Here is a 22,361-nt window from a genome sequence, read left to right on the forward strand (position 1 = left end):
GCAGGCTCAGAAATGTTGCTTAAATCATTTGCTTGTTAATGTGAATGTTTCATACTATCAAAATGGTGCACTGATTAGTTGTCTTGCCTCAACTAGCACTGACTTTTGAGAGTTAATGGCAAATACTGCAAAAATTCATCTTGCAACTAAAGCAGCAGCAAACATATCTTTATTAGGAGTTGGAAGAAAGAGCGCTATATTTCTCAAAGCTTTTCCCTTTAAATTATTTCTGGTAGAGGCTGGATTTGAGATCGGCCTCTGACTTGCTAAGGGCTATTTATGATTTATTTCAACCTTCAGCTGGCTCTGGGGGAAAAAAATGAGCAAAGTTGAAAATAAAGAAGAGGAGATGAAATACTCAGTGGTATTTCGGTGGCATAAACATCCACGAAGGGTTGCATTGTTTAAATTTAAAAGTATTTTTATTTTTTCCTCTCAAAAATAAAATTAAACCCCTTTATCATTTTTAATTAGAGAACAAGTGCCATCATTTTTTTTTTTTTTTAAAGAAAACAAATTTCAAGCTGTGAGTCTTTTAATGCAGGCTGGTCTTTTGAGACTTTTCTGAAGCACCGTGGGGAAATTTTAAACCCAATCAAATAATTTTCTGAGGTAAAGTGGTGATGGGCTATGGTGAGATATGGGTGTCATTAAAATGTTACAGAGGTCCATAACATACCACAGTCCCCATAACATTGACACACTATCACATCTCCAAAGAAGCCTTTGTGGTCCACCATGGCTCTGAAGGGGGCTGTTACAGTCTATCAATGCAGCAATCTGCAAGTTAAAAAGTCCCCAAATATGTATTTACAAGACAGTCAGGTCTGTTTTGGTCTATTGGGTCAACAATCCAAGCACTAAAAGTCCCTAACTATATATTCACAAGATAGCCAGATCAGCTTTGGTTCACTGAGCCAATAGTAAGCAGGCCTTTTAAAAATGACCTACATAATTGCATAGTTTGCCTTTTAGCAAGTTCAGAAACACAGTTCTGTACACTTTCAGTCTTTTAAAGAGTGGATTTACTATGCTAGTTTCCGTAGAGTCAGAAGCTGTGTTTCACTCTCTGGCCTGTGATATTTTACTTTTAAAAAGTCAGAAGAAGAAAAACCACCATAGCATAAAGTATATTAAAGTTATGAGGCAAGTAATGGAAACACTGCTGTCCTTCAGACCATCTCAGTGCCTCCTCCATCCCCCATCCAGATCCAATCCGCCTCTCCCTCGCACCTGAGTGCTGTGCTGTGGCCTCGGCTTCCTCCGTCAATTTCATTCCAGTAGCTACAGGGATCTGGCTGGGCCCAGGGGTGGGAACCTTTTTTCTGCCAAGGGCCATTTTAGATGCTTATAAAATCATTCAAGGGCCATACAAATTTATCAACCTAAAAATTATCCTGCTCTATTTGGTTCAACATTTAATTAATTAACTCACGCCTAATGCCTTGGCAGGGCCAGACCGAGTGATTTCGTGGGCCTTCTATGGCCCGTGGGCCAGATGTTTTCCCATCCCTGGGCTAGGGCTTCCCAACACGGCCCTGATCTTTCTTCTCCAGCACAGGCTCCTCAAGATAGCCCCCTTCTCACTCTGACTCCCCCGCCTACCAAGCACACTCCTGCTTCACGTCCTTTTACTTCCCTCCATCTGGAAAGCCCCTCTTCAGATATCCCCATGGCTAGCTCTCCTACTGCATTTAGGACTCGTAGGAGAGAGGCCTTCCTGGACCTCCTGAATAAGATAGCAACACCCCATCTCAACACCATGCATTTCCTTCCCACGCTTGCTGTTCTCTGTCAGCACCTCGCACCACCTAACATACTACGGTGTCACTTATTTGGTTATTGTCTCTCTCTCTCCCCTGAAGGTTAAGCTCCACTAGGGCAGGGGCTTCATCAATCCCAAACTTCCATCAGAACCTGGCATCTTTATGCGCTCATTGATTACTTCTGGTACCGATGAATGAGAGCAGATGGAAAGGGGTCTTCTCTCCACTTCCCAACCGCCTGGTAAAGAGTGTTCAGGTCTAGGTTGAGGAGGAATGGGTATCTCTTTCTGAGATGAAGCCCTTTATTTGGCTGTCAGACCCCAGTTCCCGGTAATGTTCTTTAAGTGGCCCAAAGCCGGTCCTTCTGAAGGTGATCATCCAGCGTGTCCCTGGCACTACTGGTTTGGGACAGAGCTCCTGCAGGAGCCGGGGTCATCTCTGCTGGTCACAGAAGCACAGTCTGTATGTAATGTAATATTCAATGATATGCTAATTAATTTAAATTAATTAGCTTTAAAAAAATTTTTTTTTCTGTGCATAAAGATGGATTAGCCTTTCTAAATCTCCCCCTTTAATGTGGTGGCCACAGTCAGCTCTGGCGACAGCGGTGCACTGACTAGATTCCACAGTCTCATCTGATGCAGCCGTGAGGGATGGCGCGTGCACCTCTGCCACATAACTGTAACTGGCTGGGAAGCACTAGGTAGAACCATTATTCTCCCCAACTTGGTAAATTATCCCCATGTCTACATCCCCACCATGAAGCAGGCATGATGTTCTCAACTGCATCCTCTGGCGTGATTGAAGCCTGTCACAATAACTTCTTTCTTATTTAAATTCCACAGGAACATTCTTTATTTCAATCACTCAGAAAGGTGCCTTTGGCAAAGAAATCACAGCTGACAGCAAATTAATGACTGAAATGCCGTGATTAGTTGAGATTACAGGCTACAGAGGACTTGTCTGAGCATTTACCACTGTCATCACACTGATGCTGCATCTATTAGTGATTCATATCCCTCAGAAAAGAGGATGTGCCCTGGCCGGTGGCTCAGTTGGTTGGAGCTTCGTATGGTACCGCAAAAGTTCGCAGGTTTGATCCCCGGGTCGGAGAGAGTATGGGAGGCAACCGATGTTTCTCACTCATATCTAAGGTCTCTCTCTTCCTTTCTCGCTCTTATTCCTCTCTCTTTAAAATCAATAAAATATCAGCTGGTGAGGATAAACAAGAACAATGAGGATGTGTTTCACTTACAGTAGCCCTATAGAAATGAAAGGAAATCTGTATGTAATGTAATATTCAATGATATGCTAATTAATTGAAAGTATTTATTTATTTATTTAAATATTTTTTTACTGTTAACCTGCTGGCCTAAGCAAGTCTCTCTCCCAAGCCCTCCTCCAGCTCACAGATTTATTTTAATAAAACTTTAAGGCACAAGCTAAATGAAAAGTTGAAGGTAATTCCAGTCCCCAAAATCAAAGTATTCATTAACTGAAAGAAAAACGTTGTTTAATCTTAAATTATTGGGATAAGTGACTCAATTTTATAATTTATTTTGCATGAGTAGCAAAACTTAATGGATATTCCAGTGCATACCAGGGCTTGAGTGGATTCATAAAATAAAACTTTTCAATCAACTTAACGGAGAGGAGGGGATAAAAATTAATGTGAACAATAACAGCAACAAAACTGTCTACTCAGATACGAGGCATCACTGCACACACTTCTAGATGCTGGCTGAAAAGCAATACTGATTTCTGTAATCCCCCGAAATGACTTTTGCAGGGGGAAGATTTCAAATAAACGTCTATTTGCTTTAGGTGAGCTTCGCTGAATCGACTTTATTTGATTTTACATCCTCCTAAGGGAAGAGATTTCAGGATTTCCTGGTTGTAAAATGGAAAAGAACATTTTGCTGAACTTGTATGACATCATCTACTGCATTAAAAGGGCAGGTAATCATGGGCTCTCTGCCTGTTTACCAAACCTTCTTTACCTCCTCAATCTATTTTATTTCCAAATGTCAGAGGAGGCTGAAACCTTTCCAAGATTTACTGACGGTGGGAGCAGAGGCAATATTAGGATAAATCCTTTAACTTTTGTGAAAGCTCTTAAATAATTAACAGATGGGCTTTTGGAATTGTTACATATCACAGTACAGACACTCTAAGGTACACCCTGTGAAGGCTAAACACAGTTCAATAACAAAGGGCTTGAAGGCATCTCTCTTTCTAGAAAGTTGGTGGAACTGTTCTTTGGGATACAAACTTGGGTCACAAATAAAGTGAATATTTAATTTGTAATGGGGAATTAATATCATAAAATTTAGTTTATCAATTAAAATTAAAATACAATATAGTGAATAAAAATAGTAAGTACCATCTTGGTTTTTAATACAATTTCTTTTCCAAACTGTACTTGGAAATTCTCTTCTATTATGGAAAGAAGAAAAAAAATGTGGCTGCCATAATACTATTTATCAAGAGCAACAAGAAACGTGAGCAAATTATCTTTAAGCTTACATTATAAAAATGTTTCCGCATATACTTATAATACTAGAGTCAAATAGCTAATACTAAAAATATTTATAAGACCTTATCATAGGTATGTACTAGACAAAACATTTCACACAGCAATAAATTAATTTTTTTCTTTTTTCTGCAAAACGCCTCAACCGTAACTTCATGAAGAAATGTGAAGTGGTGTGAAAATGATCTTACCTCATATTCAAAGTCCTCTGTTCTGTCTGCATCAGCAGGCAAGCTGGAGAGATACTCATTGTCCTCATAAAATTCATGCTCCATCGGGTGAAGAGAATGGCAGCTATGGGGAATGTAGCAAGATGATAGGAATGGATCAAAAGGGTTGTTTTCGAGATTAAAACTGATTTAGAATTTCACTTTCGTTTTCTCTGCTTTGCAATGAGACCCGCACTGATCTAGCCTTTAAATGAACTACAGCTCAGGATAACCCATTGCTTTTCTTTCTCCACCTACATGAAGTCCATCAATTTGATTTTCTGAAAGAATTCTGAGATAAGGGCCCCTGGTCAGAGCTGTATTCCGTGAAGGCTGATGTGAGCTCTGTGACAGGCCATGGTGCTTTATTACCACTCTCTGGCCCTGCTACCATTCCACCAAATGGGACTCGCTCCACACACGGGTGTGCGGCATTTGCGATAGCAGTGTACCCCTAAATGGGTATTTTTGTAACAAAATGCTAACGATTTCATAATACAGAGCCCAAAACTGTTTTTTTTACTTCTGTTTTCAAAGCATACATTTTTCAGATTGCATTTTTCATAATACTATTCCTTAAGACCTCTTTCCTCAGTCTCTCTCATAACCCACATTTTCTCCTCTTCAAAAAAGGGCACGTGTACAAATTTCATGACATTCACGGTGATACCTCTTTAGAAAGCCTTGTATATAGGGCATATATAAGCCACAGGGTTCCATAATCCCTGTGGAAAATTCTTGGGGGCAGACAGAGCTGATTAAGTAAAGGGAATAAGGGGGATCCAAGACACTGTCCATGACTTTTATATATCCCTTAACTTTTGAGTAGTTTTGAAGAATTGATAGAAGTGCTTTCCAGTTATATGCTATGATAGAGAATATATATTACACCATATAAAGGCTAAGCAAAGTTCAACAGCAAAGGCATGAGATCATCTCTATTTGTAAATCTTTTTTTAAACATATATATTTTTATTGATTTCAGAGAGGAAGGGAGAGGGAGAGAGAGATAGAAACATCAATGATGAGAGAGAATCATTGATCGGCTGCCTCCTGTACACCCACTACTGGGAAATCGAGCCTGCAACCCAGGCATGTGCCCTTGACGGGAATCGAACCCAGGACCCTTCAGTCTGCAGCTGATGCTCTATCCACTGAGCAACACTGGCTAGGGCGGTCATCTCTATTTCTAAAAGTCAATGAAGAAGTCTACTTGCAATAAACCAAGTTCACTGCAGGAGAGACCTCTAAGCCTTGGCAATGTGGGCATTCTTGAAATATTGGAGTTGGTAGTATAAATTAATTCTCTCATCATTAGTTGACAAGGGAGACATGACCATCTTAGTATCTTCACACAGTGTAAATATTCCACCAGCCTCTTCTCATTATTGTCAGCTCCATACAGCATTAAGGAACGTGGGCCCAAATAATAAAAGCACCTTGCCTGCGGGTCTAACAGGTAAAGCCTCCTTGTTTAATCTGGACTGGCTCTGCAAAGCCTATCTGGCCTGGTAAAAAGTCAAACTTGCTATTTGGGGCATCTGATGTGTTGCCCTTGTCCTTTGGTTAGTAAGAAGGGTGCCCTGCCAGGAGGAACACCTTTTTCATTCAATAAACATTTACTGCATGTCTACCAGATGCCAGGCCCTATGCCAACTGCTGGGAATAGGTTGGTGCGCAAAATCCAATTCTTGCCTTATGAATTGGGCAAAGCAGCAAAGTGGGAATTTTAATAGTGTGATAATTAAGGGGAAAATACAGAAGCCTTGAAAGCACATGATGGGGATGTACCTACTGCAGCCCTAGGAAGTTTGCTAGAAGAGATGCCTCTAAGATAAGACCTGTGGGACTTAGGAAGAGCAGCACTGGTTAAAGAAGCCATCAGATCTCTTTGGCTCAGAAGCCTGGCCCTGTCATTTCTTTGTGACCTTGGCCAACTCAACATCTGTGACATGGATATAATCTAATAATAGACAAATATGCAAATTGACCGCACCTTTGCTACACCTAAGCCACGCCCACCAGCCAAGCCATGCCCACCAACCAATCAGGACAAGTATGCAAATTGCCCCAACAAAGATGGCGGCTAATTTGCATATCAAGACAGTGTTGAAAGAAGCCAAGAGCTGCAAAGGGGAGTAAAGCTTCGAAGAAGCAAGCAAGCCAGGGGGGCGGGGGGGAGGAGAAGGGAGGAGCGAAGTCAGGGCCGTAGGCGAAGGGAAATGAAGGCAGGCTGGAGGAGAAGGCGGGGCCGGTGACAAGGGCGGGGCGGAGGCGGGGCCGGGGTGAAGGGAAACGAGGGCGGGCTGGAGAAGGCAGGGCCGGTGACAAGGGCAGGGCGGAGGCGGGGCCGAAGGGAAACGCGGGCGGGCGGGAGGAGAAGGCGGGGCCGGTGACAAGGGCGGGGCGGAGGCGGGGCCGGGGCCGAAGGGAAACGCGGGCAGGTTGGAGGAGAAGGCGGGGCCGGCGACGAGGGTGGGGCGGAGGCGGGGCCGGGGGCGAAGGGAAACGCGGCAGGCTGGAGGAAAAGGCGAGGCGGGCGGCAAGGGCGGGCCGGAGGCGGGGCTGGGGGCGAAGGGAAACGCGGGCGGGCCGGAGGAGAAGGCGAGGCGGGCGGCAAGGGAGGAACGGAGGCGGGGTAGAGTGCAGCAGGAAATCCCATTGCAGGAATTTTCCTGCAACAGGAAAGCTAGTATGGTAATAATATAATACACACCTTCCAAAGGTTTTTGAGGACTAAATGAGTTAATCAATGTAAAACACTTGGAATATTACCTAAAATATGTTAGGAAAGCTAATAAATGTAAGCTATTATTATTCATTCAAGAAAGTATTGATTGAATGGCTATTCTGTATCAGGCTATGCTAATGAGTATTAAATATCGGTGTGCTTGGGTGTTGTTTATCTTACCCTCTAGACTATGAGCTCCAGGAGACAGTGACTTTATTTTTGTTCCCAGTTTTATGCCCAGCACCAAGTCCCACTGACTGACATAAGTGGCTATTTAATAAGTAATGGATGGATTAATAAATTCCTAAGCAAGACAAACAGAGCCTCTACTCTCCTGGAACTGGAGGTTTCAAAGAGTAGTTTCCAAAATACAGCTACCCATCACAATGCCCTAGGGAGGTTTTTGAAGGATTCCAATGCTTTGGCCTCATTCTACAAAATTCTTATTAACTGGCCTGAGGTGGGACTTGGGCAATGAATTGGTATTTCTTTTCCATGCTCCCCGGTGATTCTAATGTACACACATGACCCACTGAAGCAGACTCACCAAAGCCACTAAAGGGTGGGGAAGTGGCGTGACTAGATCTGTGTTTTACCAAGTGGAGAATGGACCCGTAGGCAATGAAAATGCAGTCTAAAGAGACTATTGCTCTTATAAATCAAAATCTCAATAATGTTTGACTATTTGCTTAAACGGTCATAGAACAAAATGTATGGGGCAGAACATACTTCCAAGACTATACAAGTAGGATTGTTTGAATAAAATACCTCTGCCTTTACATTAGGTGAAAACTGGGAAGAAAGATTCCTTCAATAGTTCTTTATTTCATAGTTCGATACTTATTCTCTGACAGCCAAAACCTTTTGTTTACATCTCAATATATTGAGTAATTGCTTTCTTTGGAGAATTACACTTTAATTAAGTTAATTTCTTAGCTTCTCCTTTAAATAAGAGAAAAGCGAAAGCGAGAACAAGAAGCGACCCACAGTGGAGAACACAGTGCCAACATGCCACTTCTGTGTCAGTCCTAATAAGGTTCTTGGCAGCTTTGGTGAGAAAAGCTATTTCCCTGACCAGTGCTCATGAGGAGCACAAGGTGTTTGATGACTGGAAGTACGAAGATGAACTAATCAGAGCCCGAATTTTTCACTGCACCTCAGCGAGTCTGATTCCTGAGGAGAAGCAACAGTGTGGGCCAGGGGAAGTAGCTAGCAGGGACAGCTGACAACTAATTGGATGTAGACACAGTGGAGACATTTTCCAAACAGCACTGAGCACCTGTCTCAATAATTGTCAACTGGCTAGTGTGACTGATTCCTTCCAACACCTCCTCTCAATGATGAATGAAAAGAAATAGCGCTTTGGGACAAGTGACAGCAAAATACCTGTCTGAGAGCAGAAATGGACAGATGTCTGGCACCGGAGGGGTAGGCGGCCTAAGCTTAGCCAGGGCCATGATGTGCTCAAAGGTAATGTCCGTCTGAGTACTGGCGTTCATGAGCTGCACTTCTGGGGCCGCTCCATAGACTGGTTTACTGAGAGGCGTCCGCCTTAGCACCTGGACCACAATGGGCTCCTTGGCATTTCGAAAAGCTTCCACTGCCTCTTCATGGGTGGCCTTGGAGAGATCCTTCCCATTGACCTGTGAAGATAAAAGGACATTGCTCACCTCAGAGGAAAGAACAGAGAGGCTGCCGTGATGATTAATAAAAGGCGGGGAGGGGATGTTTGAACCAGCTCTGCTGTGCATTTTGTAAAGGAATATTTAATGAGGCTGACATTTATTGAATGCTTCACCCACAGGAGAAAGTGGAGGAGATAAGGAAAACAATTACTTCTGGAGTCTTCAGGAAGTACACCATCAGAAAATGTTCACTAACACCTTCAGATAGGTAAGAATGCTAAGTATATACTTTCTTATGATTTATCAATCTGTTGGTGGGATTTTTAAAAAGGTACTTTATTGATTTTTTTTTATAGAGAAAGCAAGGGAGAGGGAGAGAGAGAGAGAGAGAGAGAGAGAGAGAGAGAGAGAGAGAGAGAGAAACATTGACATGAGAATGGAACATCAATCGGCTGCCTCCTGCATACCCTCTACCAGGGATTGAGCCCACAACCCAGCCTTGTGCCATAACTGGGAATTGAACCAGCAACCCTTCAGTACATGGAAAAATACCAAACCAACTGAGCCACACTGGCCAGGGCTCTTGGTGGGATTTTCAACATTTACTCAAAGTCTTCCGGGCCTAAAATTTATTTTTTTAGGATATTGTCAGATTTCTTTCATATTCATCATCTTTTTATCCAAAACCATGCTTTATCTAAGATCATGTGCATTTTATCATAAATCCTTTCTAGTCAAAGTGTGTTCTGTGGACCAGCAGCAATAGTATCACTTAAGAGATTATTAGAAATGCCAAGAACCTGGCATTACCCAGACCTCCTGGATCAGAACTGACATTTTTAAAAGGATCCCAGATGATTTATATGAGATGCATATGAAAGGAACACTGCTCTGAAACACCTCTGAGTGAGAATACTGTGTCCCTTTGGAGTCATCCTTACCTGTTTTAATGTATATTAATTTATGATATTCCAAGGTAGCCCTAAACACAGCAGAGAAAGAGGTGACATTTGCCTTTGCCTCCCAAACTGCTTCTCAGTAGGGCCAATTGTTGGCATTTAGGAGAGAAAGATTATTTTTTGTGAGACTCTGTCTTGCCTGCTTATTAAGGGCCATGATGTTCCCAGCCTCTGTGGCACCCCAAACACCACACACTTTTCTGAACACCCTCTTGAGGGGCAGTATAGGCCGCTCTCAAATAGTTGTCAATTTATTTCCCTGAAATGGGTCCTGATAACATAGTCTCTTAATGGGAGTTGTGTTTTAATAAAGGTCTATAGAATCCTGAAGTAGCTTCCCAACTCCTACCCCAAATGAATCAGTAATGCTAGCTTTTGCATATAGGAAAAGATACTTGGGAACACAATACTGTACTCACAACCCCTGAAATTATACCATTTCTAGACAACTAAGACAGTGAGGCTCTGTTGACAGCTATGCACCAGGAAATCCTTAGAGATCCCTGAAAGGAAGCAAAGTGAATCACTGGGTTGCAATCGTAGAGCAATTATGACATTTGAATGAACACATTCTCTCTCCCTGAGTAGACAAAGAATATGTGTGTGCTCAGAACAATTGTGGGGGATTTTGGGGTAAAAGATACAATGCCAGGTAGAAATTGTCATGTCCTGTAGAGACAGGCTTAATGACCTATAGGAGCTAATTTATTCAATGGGCCCTGAAAGAGTTAATGTGCCATAAAAAATGGAGCAATTGAGTTTCCTCACCAGCAAAATATGTCCCAGTACAATTCGTGGATCACTAGTAAGACATTTCAGATGAAGATCTGAGTAGGTACCAACTAGCGTGTACACACTCACCAATCTGCACATTCCCTCTCTGATTCTTTTCTCCATGGACTACATTTGAAAATAATCACCAAATTTTTATTGGCATAGCCTTGATGGCACATCATATGTCTTGATGACTCTAGGCATACACGAATATGTAGACATAGGATGCCCACAGACACACTCATCCATTCCTTGAGCTATTGTCAATGACAGGCACTCTGGTCTGAGGCCACCACTGACTTCCTTGAGGACATGCAGTCAGCAGATGATAAGAGAACTTCCAGATGGAAAAACACAACCTAAAAGCTAGCCTCTCATGTTTAGTGTTGTCATCCTCCATGTTTCATATTGTGGTCAGTGTTTATAAATTCCAGGGTTATAAAAACTGATCCAGTGGCAGCTAAGACTGCTCTGTCAGTTCAGAAGAATTGCCTTTTGGTCCCCAGGCTTCCCACTTCCTGGTGTCTCTTCTATTTAGTGAATATCTGCTCTAGCAAAGTATCATACCCTTCCCTCTCTGAAGAGAACTCTTGGTCACTTTATCAACTGTTTAAAACCTACTAAAACTATACCAATAGGCTACCTTCTCTTACAAGCTTTGCATTTAGGGTAACCCCTAACAGTGGCAGAATGAAAGAAGACAGTGCCCTTTTAAAAGGAACTTCAAGCAATATCTTAGGGTAAAGGGAGAAATAACTTGTGGCCAGGGTTTCTTCCAGGCCACACATGAAATCATACTATTGCATACATTGTGTGCCATTAAGTAGTGAACAAAGTACCCTGGTTCCATTTCTTCTTTAAGGTGGCCAGGTACCTTGCTTACATGTTAACCTAGTCTTGGTATTCTTTTATTTCTTATTTATTTTAGTGATCTTCAAAGCAAAAATAATTTTTAAAAAGTGAGTTTCTTACTGATAATGGTTATTGATTTTATGTTCCTAGTCGCTACTTAGGGTCGTTTTTGCAAAATCCAGAAATGTATAAAATTTCTGAAGAAACATAAAAACTACTGAAGAGTTATTTAGGCTGTGAGATCATTAGGTCTTATTGTAATGGTTAGTATATGCTGACCATATTAGTGTCCATCCTGCAAGGTCAATAGCTATTGATCTTAAGACCTGTACATTCATTCATTTACAATCATGGCATTTATATACAATTTCGGGGGGGGGGGGTTAGGGACAATCAAATACAATCTTGAAAAGGGACAGCCAATGTAATCACTAATATCTCACTTTCTCATTGGGGAATGCTCTTTTCTTCCAGTTATTATGTAGCTGACCTCTATTTTCATAAGCTGTTTAATAACTTTCAAAGTAAAGAAGTCTATGACCTTTAAAAGCTCTACTGCCTCATGTGATTCCTTAGAAAATGTAAGCACTGATAATACAAAACACTCTTTTTTTCTTTCACTTCACTTGAAGTTCATCAACATACTGTTAGCCTACCAAAAGGTCACCATTTTATAAATTATGCCTTTCACAACAGAAAAAAGAATAGCTTAATTGGGGTTTTCTGGCAGTGGCTTTGCTCAGTTATCATCAGTTACAGGTATGGAGAAGAATAACATTGAGAGAATATCTAAAATTTTAATGTTATAGACAAATTTTGTAGCAAGTTAACAAATAAGATAATAGCAAAAGTTCATTTTTTCCAAATGGTGAGATCCTAAACCAACAAGGTATTTGATATTTCATGGTGCCATATATTTTTTTTCCTTCATATCCTCTGGCTCCCTCCTTCCTTTGCTTTCTCCCTCTCTTTCTTCTTTCCACCTTACTCTCTTCGTCTTAGTCTTAATTATGGTTTTGTATTGGCCACATATAATTTTTATGCATTTTGTGAAATGAGACTGGTGATAGAGAAGCCCTCTATTAAAGGTGTGCCATTTAAATCAGGTAGTTAAGGGTGTAGACCCAAACTTTTCAAGTTGCCCAGTGAAGGGAGGGAAGCTCTTTTGCTAGAAGAGTCCAGGGAAGTTGACTTCAGGAGGAAAAGCTGATGAAGAGGGTTGGGAGCAAAACTGGTGAGAGGAGATGAAAGGCAATTTGAAGATTAAAAAAGAAATACCCATGTATTATAGGGTTTGAATTTGAAGTTTATGTGCATAGAGGTTTCAAGAAGGCTGGGAATTTTTAAAATATATTTTATTGATTTTTAGAGAGAGAGAAAGGAAGAGAGAGAGATAGAAACATCAACGAGAGAGAAGCATCATCGATTGGCTGCCTCCTGCACATGCCCTACTGGGAATTGAGCCCACAACCTGGGCATGTGCCCTGAACGGGAATGGAACTGGTGACATCCTGGTTCCTGGGCCAATGCTCAACTGCTAAAACAGCACCCGCTGGGCTGGAAATTTTATTTGAGCACAGTCTAGAGCAGTGGTCGGCAAACTCATTAGTCAACAGAGCCAAATGTCAACAGTACAATGATTGAAATTTCTTTTGAGAGCCAAATTTTTTAAACTTAAACTTCTTCTAACACCACTTCTTCAAAATAGACTTGCCCAGGCCATGGTATTTTGTGGAAGAGCCACACTCAAGGGGCCAAAGAGCTACATGTGGCTCGTGAGCTGTGGTTTGCCAACCACGGGTCTAGAGAATGATACTTTTTCTAAAGTGGTTGTTAAATGGAATGGGTGAGAGGATAGAGAGTCATAATAAACATGAGAAGTATATGAGATAATTCCCTCTATCACTATAACATCTGGAATTTGGATGACTATGGCCAAAACTGATTTGGTTCCCCTGCTACCAAGCAACAAGAGTAAAACTGAAAAGACTCAGGTGATGGATATTTGATAAGAGGCCAGGGTCCTAGAGTGGGATGACTGGACTCTGAGATGGTGATTAAACCATCTGACTTAGATAAGTAAGAAACCAGGCATATTTATGCGTATAGAGGTAATTAGAATTGGCAAGAGCATAAATAAGGGAAGGAAGATACCAATGACAGGAATTCTAGAATAGATAGAGGCATGTGGTTCTTCTTCTAAGAAAGTACAATTGAGATTTAAAACAAGGGGAAAGACAGGGCTATGATCACATTGTAAGGTATATAAATGGTGAGTCACTATATTGTACACCTGAAACTAATATAATATTGTATACCAACTATATTTAAATAAAAAATATAAAAATAAAAAGGAGTAGTCTTAATCATGTCAGTCTTGAAGCAGTTATAAGACATTCAGATAAACTAGCAAATAAATAATTGGTGAATTAAAAAAATATTTGATCATGGAAAACCATTTTCCGTTTGTCTGGGAAAGCTAGCTGCCTGGCACCTGGGGAATCCAGACCTCAAGGGAAGCTACAACCCCACACACCAGGAAAATGAAGCTACAGGTTCTTGTACTTATCAATTCAGGTAAGCTGAAAAATATACTTTTAACAGATATGAAAAAAGTAAGTGTCTTATTTCTAAAAAAATTACTACTTTCCATTCTATTGATAGGGATAAGTGGATAGAAGAAAAGTAGGTACTTTTCAGCAATCAATACAAAAGAAGGGTGAATACATTTGTTGTGGCAGATGGACTAATTAATACATAAGCAACTTGTGAATGTTAAGTGAAGACTATAGCTTTTCTTATGTAAAGCATATCACAGCAATGTTTGATGAAGCTTCTGTTTAATGAACAATCTACCCTTTCGGTTAAATTGCAAAATCTGGGCCACTCATCAACAACCTCCCAAGAGTGACTGGTGGCCTCAGCTTGAATGTGAGCTGTTTTGCTTGGATTATTCCTCCAAATCTAGCCTCATGCAAAATTTTCTTGAGTATCAGAAAACAAACAGCCTTTCCTTTCCCCTTTGAAGTGCAAACAAGTACATGAATAACCGAGTCACCCTGGTGAGTTGCCATTTCTAGAGTCAGCTGTTTGGGGATGACGAGGATTTCCAAATCTCTGTGCCTCTAATGAAAAAAATGGGTATTTTTAAGCATCCATGCCTTTCATAGGAGAATTATGTGTAATAATATTCAATAGAAGCATAAAAAAGCAAAGCAAGGATTGTATGCAATCAATATAACCCAATTTCAAATTAAGAATATATAGAAAGCACTTGAATATTGTTTTTTATATGATTACAAAATTCCTACATTCATTCCTTTATTTATTTTCAGCTTTATTGAGATATAGTTGACAAACAAAATTGGAAGTTATTTAAAGTGTGCAGCTCATGGTGATTTGATATATGTATATATTGTGAAAGAAATCCTGTTATCTAGTTAATTAACATTTTCATACTTCACATATTTACCCTTTTGTGTGTGTGTGTGTGGAAACATTTAAGTTCCACTCTCTTAGCAAATTTCAATTATATAATACTAGAGGCCCGGTGCATGAAATTTGTGCATGGGGGGGGGGGTGGTCCCTCAGCCCAGTCTGCACCCTCTTGAAATCCAGGACCCCTTGGGGGATGTCTAACAGACATCCCTCTCACAATCCGGGACCACTGGCCCCTAACCACTCGCCTGCCTGCCTGATCACCCCTAACCACTTTGCCTGCCTGCCTGATTGCCCTAATCATTCGCCTGCCTGCCTCATCACCCCTAACCACTCTGCCTGCCTCCCTGATTGCCCCTAACTGCTTGTCTGCCTGCTTGATCACCCCTAACTGCTCGCTGGGGGCAGCGCTGTGGTTGTTCTGGTCTATGGTCATTCTGGTCATTCCACCATTTCTGTCGCTGGGCTTTTACTATATAGAATAGTGTTATTGACTATAGTTAGCAATATTTTACATGATATCATCAGACTTGAGTATTATCATTCTGATTGGGCATGACAGTTTACAAGCTCTCCCACCCTTACAAATAACTGGAGAATTAATTTTGATTTATGTCCCTTGTGAATGCTGATCAATTTTCTACATGATAATTAGGGAGGTGTTGCAAAAACATGGCCTAGTAATATTTTATAGAAGGAGGAAACTATTTAAATTGTTACTAAAATGTTTGGTATAAAAAAGAAATATAAAATGATCCAAAACCCATGTTTATTAAAAACACTTGTCATATATAACCTTTAAATTAATTTTAAGGAAATTCAGCATATTTGTTCCTAAGCATTGATATGTTTGATTCTATGTGGACATCTGTTATATAAATTGAGCATAGCACATTGTAAAAAGTATTTAAAGTAAAAAAAAATCACAGAATAAAAATTGTGCAAAATTATATGAAGAAAACCTAGTTAGAGATTGACAAAAATTAATTTTGACCTTTGAAAATGTTTTCAATGAACAAAACTATCACGGGTAGGTTTGTGACAATTATGTAATTTTAGAAAGTAAGAGCATAAGAAGTGTTAGAAAATGAAATGTTAGCTTGCATTAAACCAAAAGTCTATATAGTCCAGGGTTCTGCTATTACTTGATTTTTAGGAAGAAACTATGGTAAATAACCCATGTGATGCAATGAGCAGACTTATCCAAAAGTGTTCCTGCGGTTCCTTTTAGCTTGTCTGGACTGGGAGGGACCTGTAGCTTCATTTTCCTGGTGTGTGTGTGTGGTTGTATCTTCCTCTGTGCTCCAGATTGCCCAGGTGCCAGGCAGCTAGCTTTCCCAGACAAATGGAAATAACTGACTTCTAGCCCAGGCAGCCTGAACCTCAGGTAGTCTGTTTCCTTCCTGACAATGTTGCCATAAGAAGAGAGAGCAACAGCAGAAGGATGGGGTTCCTCCCCTGGAATACAGACCCACTGCATGTCCAGCAGCTTCAAGTCCCGTGCACGACTATGTTGCTGACTCCTGACTTACATGTTTCGCCAATAAAGATTGTTCCCTAACCTATAATTCGTGATCTTGTGGGATTTGCTATTATTAACCATATGTGACATAATACACATTGGCAAGCTAAAGACTTTAATATATTAGAAATGCTTACATATAAAACAGTAATGAATTGAAGACTCCCAGTAACCCAATGAGATATTTAGACAGCTTATTATTACGTTTAGTTAATTGATTATGACACAGGTCACTACAGAAGGACAGCATGCTGCTTCCTTGTCTCTTTCACAGGACACTTTGATGGTGTAGGATTCCCAAATAAACACAAGACTTCAACTTTTCTTACTTTGTCTTTTTCTTTTTTTCTTCAAATTGTAAGAGAAAGGAAGGTTATTTAGAAAGTTACAGAGGTAGTAGAAGTCAGCCAGCCGAGCTGTGTGAGCTCAGAAAACAAGTGACAGAGGTAGAAGAAGGGCCCTGAGAGCTTAGGGGAGAAAAAGGCCATGGTAAGAGCCTGGGGTAAGAAAAGGAGGAAGGGAAAGGCAGGGACCTGCTCCTGAGAGGGAGAGGGGGCACAGCTTTTCTTATTAAGATGCTATAGACCCATAATTTGTAAGTTTATCAAAACTGTCTTAAACCAATTTATAATTTTGGTTACAGGAATTCTTGGGGATACATCTTCCACAAGTGCTTTTCCCCCCTATTATCTTTTTTTTTCTTTTATTTTTGTATTCCTCCTTTTGTATTTTCGGTTTCTTTTCTTCTTTCTACTGCCACAGTCTTCTCTTCTAAATTTTCCCATTGGGGATTTAACAAATTTGAGAAGTGTCTATTTATATAAATTTTTTCTGTTATTAAGGGACAGGTTATGGTATGTTTTGATTCTTACTGAGGGATATAAATTAAAGTATACACAACACAGTTTCATTTAGCTCTTTATAAATACACTTATTTCCCCTCACCTTACTAAAATAAATGAAAGTTTCTCCTCTTTGTCCCATGAGCTGGTGGTTTCTGGTTTGTCCCCCAGATCTACCCAACTCTGTGCCCCGGATGCTGACCACTGTACACTGCATAACCAGGCTTCCTGCTTTATAACTTTTGTTTGGTTCAGCCAGTGGTAAGAGAGCTAGTATTCAGTGCCTTTGCCCAGCCCCCTTGCACTGGCTTTCAGGATCCCAACTCTTACTAGGTTCACACTCCCCTCTCACCTGTGCCCTTCTGGTCTATGGGTAGCAAGGGTGTCTCCTTCTATTGCTATTCCCTACATTCTTCCTCTTAACTCTGCTCACACCTCTCTAAGTTGTTCAGTCATTGTAATGTCTTTAATTAACCCCCCTGAGTGTGCTTTCCATTTCCTCCTGAAACCCTGCCTGATACAACTACACATGAAACTCCTTGATTTACACAATAGCAACAAAAATATGATAAAAGTTGAAGGTTACCATCTTTACAAATTACCTATACTAGCAAAATTAGTTGCATCAAAAATATAATTTCTAGTTTCTCAAATTTAGCAAAAATTACAGATTTTTAAGGGAGAACTAAAATATAACTTTTATTGAGATCATATAGCAAATTTAAAGTATCCAGATACTTGACGTGTACAGATATTTTGTAGACTATTCCTCAATATGCCTTTGTCTAGTGATTCTTCTTGATTAGAGTCAGGTTATGGATTTTTGGTAGGAATGCTTAGAAGTCATGTTGTATCTTTCTCAATCTATTCTATAAGAAAGCTAGTAATATAAATTTGTCCATTACTGTGATGTTAACCTTTATGACTTAGACAAAGAGAGGAAGAAAGTGAGAGTGAGAGTGAGAAGGAAAAAGGAGGGAGAGGGGGAGGGAAAAAGGGAGGGAGGTACGGAGGGAGGGAGAGAGGGAGAGAGAGAGAGAGAGAGAGAGAGAGAGAGAGAGAGAGACCCCAAATAATGTAAATGTAAAATGTTAATGTTAAAATTTGGGGAATCTAAATTAATGGTATTTGAGAATTCTTTGTACTATTTCTTCAATTTTTGATAAGTGTAAAATTGTCAAAATAAAATGTTCAAATTTTTGTTATATCTGTTGTTAGCTTAGAATGGATGTGTGTTGTAATGATAGAGTTCATAATAATTATGAGAAATTGACAGATATAGAGAGAGCTTTCTCAGAGTGTGTTTCTGTATTTGCATATCTCTAGAGAAACAAATCACTACTCTGCACTGATGTCTTCTTTTTTCATGAGTGGGACCCACACACACATCCCTACAGCAAAAATCACAAAGATTGGTATCACCAACTTTATCACTGTCATAACAATTCATCTTCTGAATATCACCTGAAATCCTGTTCTCCTCCAAGCTGAGCTATTTAAAAAGATAGATGGCTGCCTTCTGGCTAATTGTGGGAGTTCTTTCATTACTATAAAAAGACTTTTTATATCTCAAGTGACTCTATAAGCAGTGAATAATGTCTTTGGAGAGAGTCCACTGATGAAATGGTAGGATAACAACTACTTACTGACCTTTTACTTCCTAAGATAATACTAAGCTGATGTAGCTGATTATTAATAAACCTATCCATCGAGTTTTGACATATCAGATCCAAGTATGTTAAACTGAATGAGAAATTCTCAGGGAGACAACATTTTCTGCACCAGGCCTGAGGGTGTAACAACATAAGGCACATATAGGGCAAATGCTGTTAAAACAAATGCAAACTGTTTCATTGGGAAGAAACTTCATTGTAATAAAGCAAGCAGATATTCTTTAAAAGATTACTATAAGCAGGATTAGTAACTGAGAACTTGGACAGAGTTATTCATTTTTCTTTTTTTAAAAATATATTTTACTGATTTTTTACAGAGAGGAAGGGAGAGTGATAGAGAGTTAGAAACATCAATGAGAGAGAAACATTGATCAGCTGCCTCCTGCACAATCCCTACTGGGTATGTGCCCGCAACCACGGTACATGCCCTTGATCGGAATCGAACCTGGGACCCTTGAGTCCGCAGGCCAACGCTCTATCCACTGAGCAAAACCGGTTAGGGAGAGTTATTCATTTTTCATAGCCACTGAACACGAGGAAATGTGCTCTTAGCCCCTGGACAAGATCTCTTGGTCCAATTTTTGTTACAAGAGCCTATATGAATATCAAGAGCATAACCCTGGCTCTTTGCCACACAAGCGCAGTGCCAAAGAAGTGCTAAAAATAACTACCTGATAATGGAAGGAATAAAAGTGTTCCACACAGTTACTAATAAGAGACTCTGATATATTGAATTATTTGTAACAGGGCATCTGTCAAAACAACATCAAAGGTGCTGAGGATATCTTCACCAGAGGTTGGCTGTATACTATCTATAAGAGTGATCTCATGCTGTACTATTTAAATACTTCTGTGCAAAAGACATTAAATGATAGGAAACTGCTTTTGTTTTGTGCTGTAGTTTAAGGGCCCTAAAACATGTGTTACATACCTGACAACAAATATGTGTTAAATAAATTTCCATATATTTCTCTATCAAGATCCACATTAAAATAAATACAATTGGACTTTTCATTATAGCTATCTGTATTTATAGGCTGACTGTGTTCCTTTCACTACATAGCTCTGTTTCATATCCCAGTTACCCATGTTATTCCTTTTACTTAAATATATTGTATAAATTATTTGAGTGGCAAACAAAGGCATCAAGTGTGCTAGTAAGCCCTCCCTCCTCCCTGACCATTCAACATTATTGTTTTTAAAAATATGCTTTTTACTAAAAAAGCATATTTTTAAAATGAGAGATATTGGTAATACTATCCTAATATATAAAAAGCCAGAGGCCATCATGACCGAAAAAACTGGATGGATGACTGAACACAGGCTGTATGGGGTGACAAGGCCAGCAGGGGGGTTAGTGAGGGATGACCAAATGACTGAACAGCAGGCTGCATGGGGCGACCGGGCAGGCAGAGGGGGTCAGGTGGGGGCAACTAGGCCAGCAGAGTGCTGTAAGGGGTGACTAGGCTGGCGGGGAGGGCAGTTAGGGGTGACCAGGATGGTGGGGGGGGGGTAGTTGGGGGCAGCCAGGCTGGCAGGGGGGGCAGTTGTGGCCAGGCTGGAAGGGGGGGCAGTTAGGGGTGATCAGGCCAGCAGGCAGAGGAGGTTAGGGGTGATCAGGCTGGCAGGCGTGGGGCAGTTAGGGGCAATCAGGCAGGCAGGCAGGTGAGCAGTTAGAGCCAGTGGTCCTGGATTGTGAGAGGGATGTCCGACTGCCGGTTTAGGCCCAATCCCTGGAATCGGGCCTAAATCGGCAGTTGGACATCCCCTGAGGGGTCCCGGATTGGAGAGGGTGCAGGCTGGGCTGAGGGGACCCCCCCATGCACGAATTTTGTGCACTGGGCCTCTAGTCAATAATAAAATATGTTAAAATATGCTTTTATTAATTTCAGATAGGAAGGGAGACAAAGAGAGATATAGAGACATCAATGATGAGAGAGGGAGAGAATCATCCATCGGCTGCCTCCTTCACTCCCTCTACTGGGGATCGAGCCCCAAACCCAGGAATGTGTCTTGATCAGTAATCAAACCGTGACCTACTAGTCATGGGTTGATGCTCAACCCATGAGCCACATTGGCCAGGCCCATTAAATGTTTTAATATAAAAAAACACAAATGTGGGACTCATCTGGAACTGGAGTCTCAACACAGTTCGTGACATTAGCTATGTGACTCTAATTTATTCAAACTCTCTGAGCCTCAGTTTCTTCATCTGAAAAAAATGGTAACACCCACTCACAGAGTTGTGGATTGTGTCACATAAATAACACAACTAAGGCAGCTAACAGAGTTCTATGATTTTTACTCATGTTTCCTTCCTTCCCTTCCTCCCTTCCTGAGGAACTCTTAATGACAGAAACTAGACAATTCTCTGGGGATACACGTTAATACCTGTTCTTACAGTGCTGGTAGTGACAGTGACAATACCAGTTAGCACTGAGTGAGTTTTACAAAGTGCCAGGAGTTGAGCAAAGGCTTGACTTATATTATCTCAATCACACTCAAGAACCATCATGTGAGGTGAGAATTTCATCTCCATTTGAAAGTTGGAGGCTAAGGAACAGAAGGTGTAACAGGTTGAGCAAGGGAAGGCACCTGCTCTCAGGATCCTCTAGGGAAAAATAACATACCCATCTATAATTGGAAGCAAACTTGTAAACAGCTGAAATAAAGATCCTAACAGAGTTCTGGGGAGCTCACAGGGCTAACTCTGCCTGGGAGTATTGAGATTTGACTCCATAATGTGACATTTCAGGTGGTTCTTAAAAGATTAAGAGTTTCATAGGTTGTAAAGATTGGAGAAAGGAAAGGAATCCTAGGGAAAGGCTTAAAAGAGTAGGTCTTCTGAGAACCAGAGAGAGATCTGGTGTGACCGAGTATGGAGGGCTTTGGGGAAGACCTGGGATAAGAGGCTTGAAAGGAGGCTTGGATACAGGTTCCAATGCCCTCAGTGGGCCATGGTAAGGTATCTGTTTTAAAAAACACCTTTTATCTGAAAAGTAGCATGATCTCATTTATGCATTGGGAAGATAACTCTGAAGGCTGTGGTGAGAAGTAGCTGAATGGAAGCAGGAAACCCCCACAGTTACTAGTACAAAAATGGTTAGTGCCTGGATCAAGACAGAGAAAGCATTCTGGTCCAGCTGGAGGAGGGGAGAGGGTTGTAAGATGGCATGCTGATGCTCTCATTCATATGTATTCCAATGGGACCTGCCCAGTTGGCATATTTTCCACAACAGCCTAACCCCAGTTTCCATTCCAATGAATTAAATACACACTGTGCAGAAATACAAGCTGTAAAAGTTGAATTTTAAGTATTAAAGGAATTCTACATAGATGTGCCCATATCCTGTAGATTTATATTTTCAGTGATGATTTTAGTTTCAATGTTCTGAAACTCTGCCAGTCTAGTTAGCACCCACCTGACCAAGTGAGCA

At 40.8% G+C, this 22,361-nt stretch overlaps 1 protein-coding gene across 2 annotated transcripts in view; it reads right to left on the reverse strand.

Moving 5' to 3' along the window:
• Positions 1–22,361, reverse strand: part of PDZRN4 (PDZ domain containing ring finger 4) — a 350,110-nt gene that overhangs the window by 55,249 nt on the left and 272,500 nt on the right. For both annotated transcript variants that reach the window (XM_008140563.3, XM_008140562.3), the window contains 2 exons: positions 8,626–8,882; positions 4,491–4,593 (listed from right to left, as the gene is read on the reverse strand). In XM_008140563.3, coding sequence (XP_008138785.2) covers positions 4,491–4,593; positions 8,626–8,882 — 360 coding nt within the window. The remainder of the gene's footprint in view (positions 1–4,490; positions 4,594–8,625; positions 8,883–22,361) is intronic.

This window comes from Eptesicus fuscus, chromosome 7, assembly GCF_027574615.1.
Source record: "Eptesicus fuscus isolate TK198812 chromosome 7, DD_ASM_mEF_20220401, whole genome shotgun sequence".
NCBI lineage: Eukaryota > Metazoa > Chordata > Mammalia > Chiroptera > Vespertilionidae > Eptesicus > Eptesicus fuscus.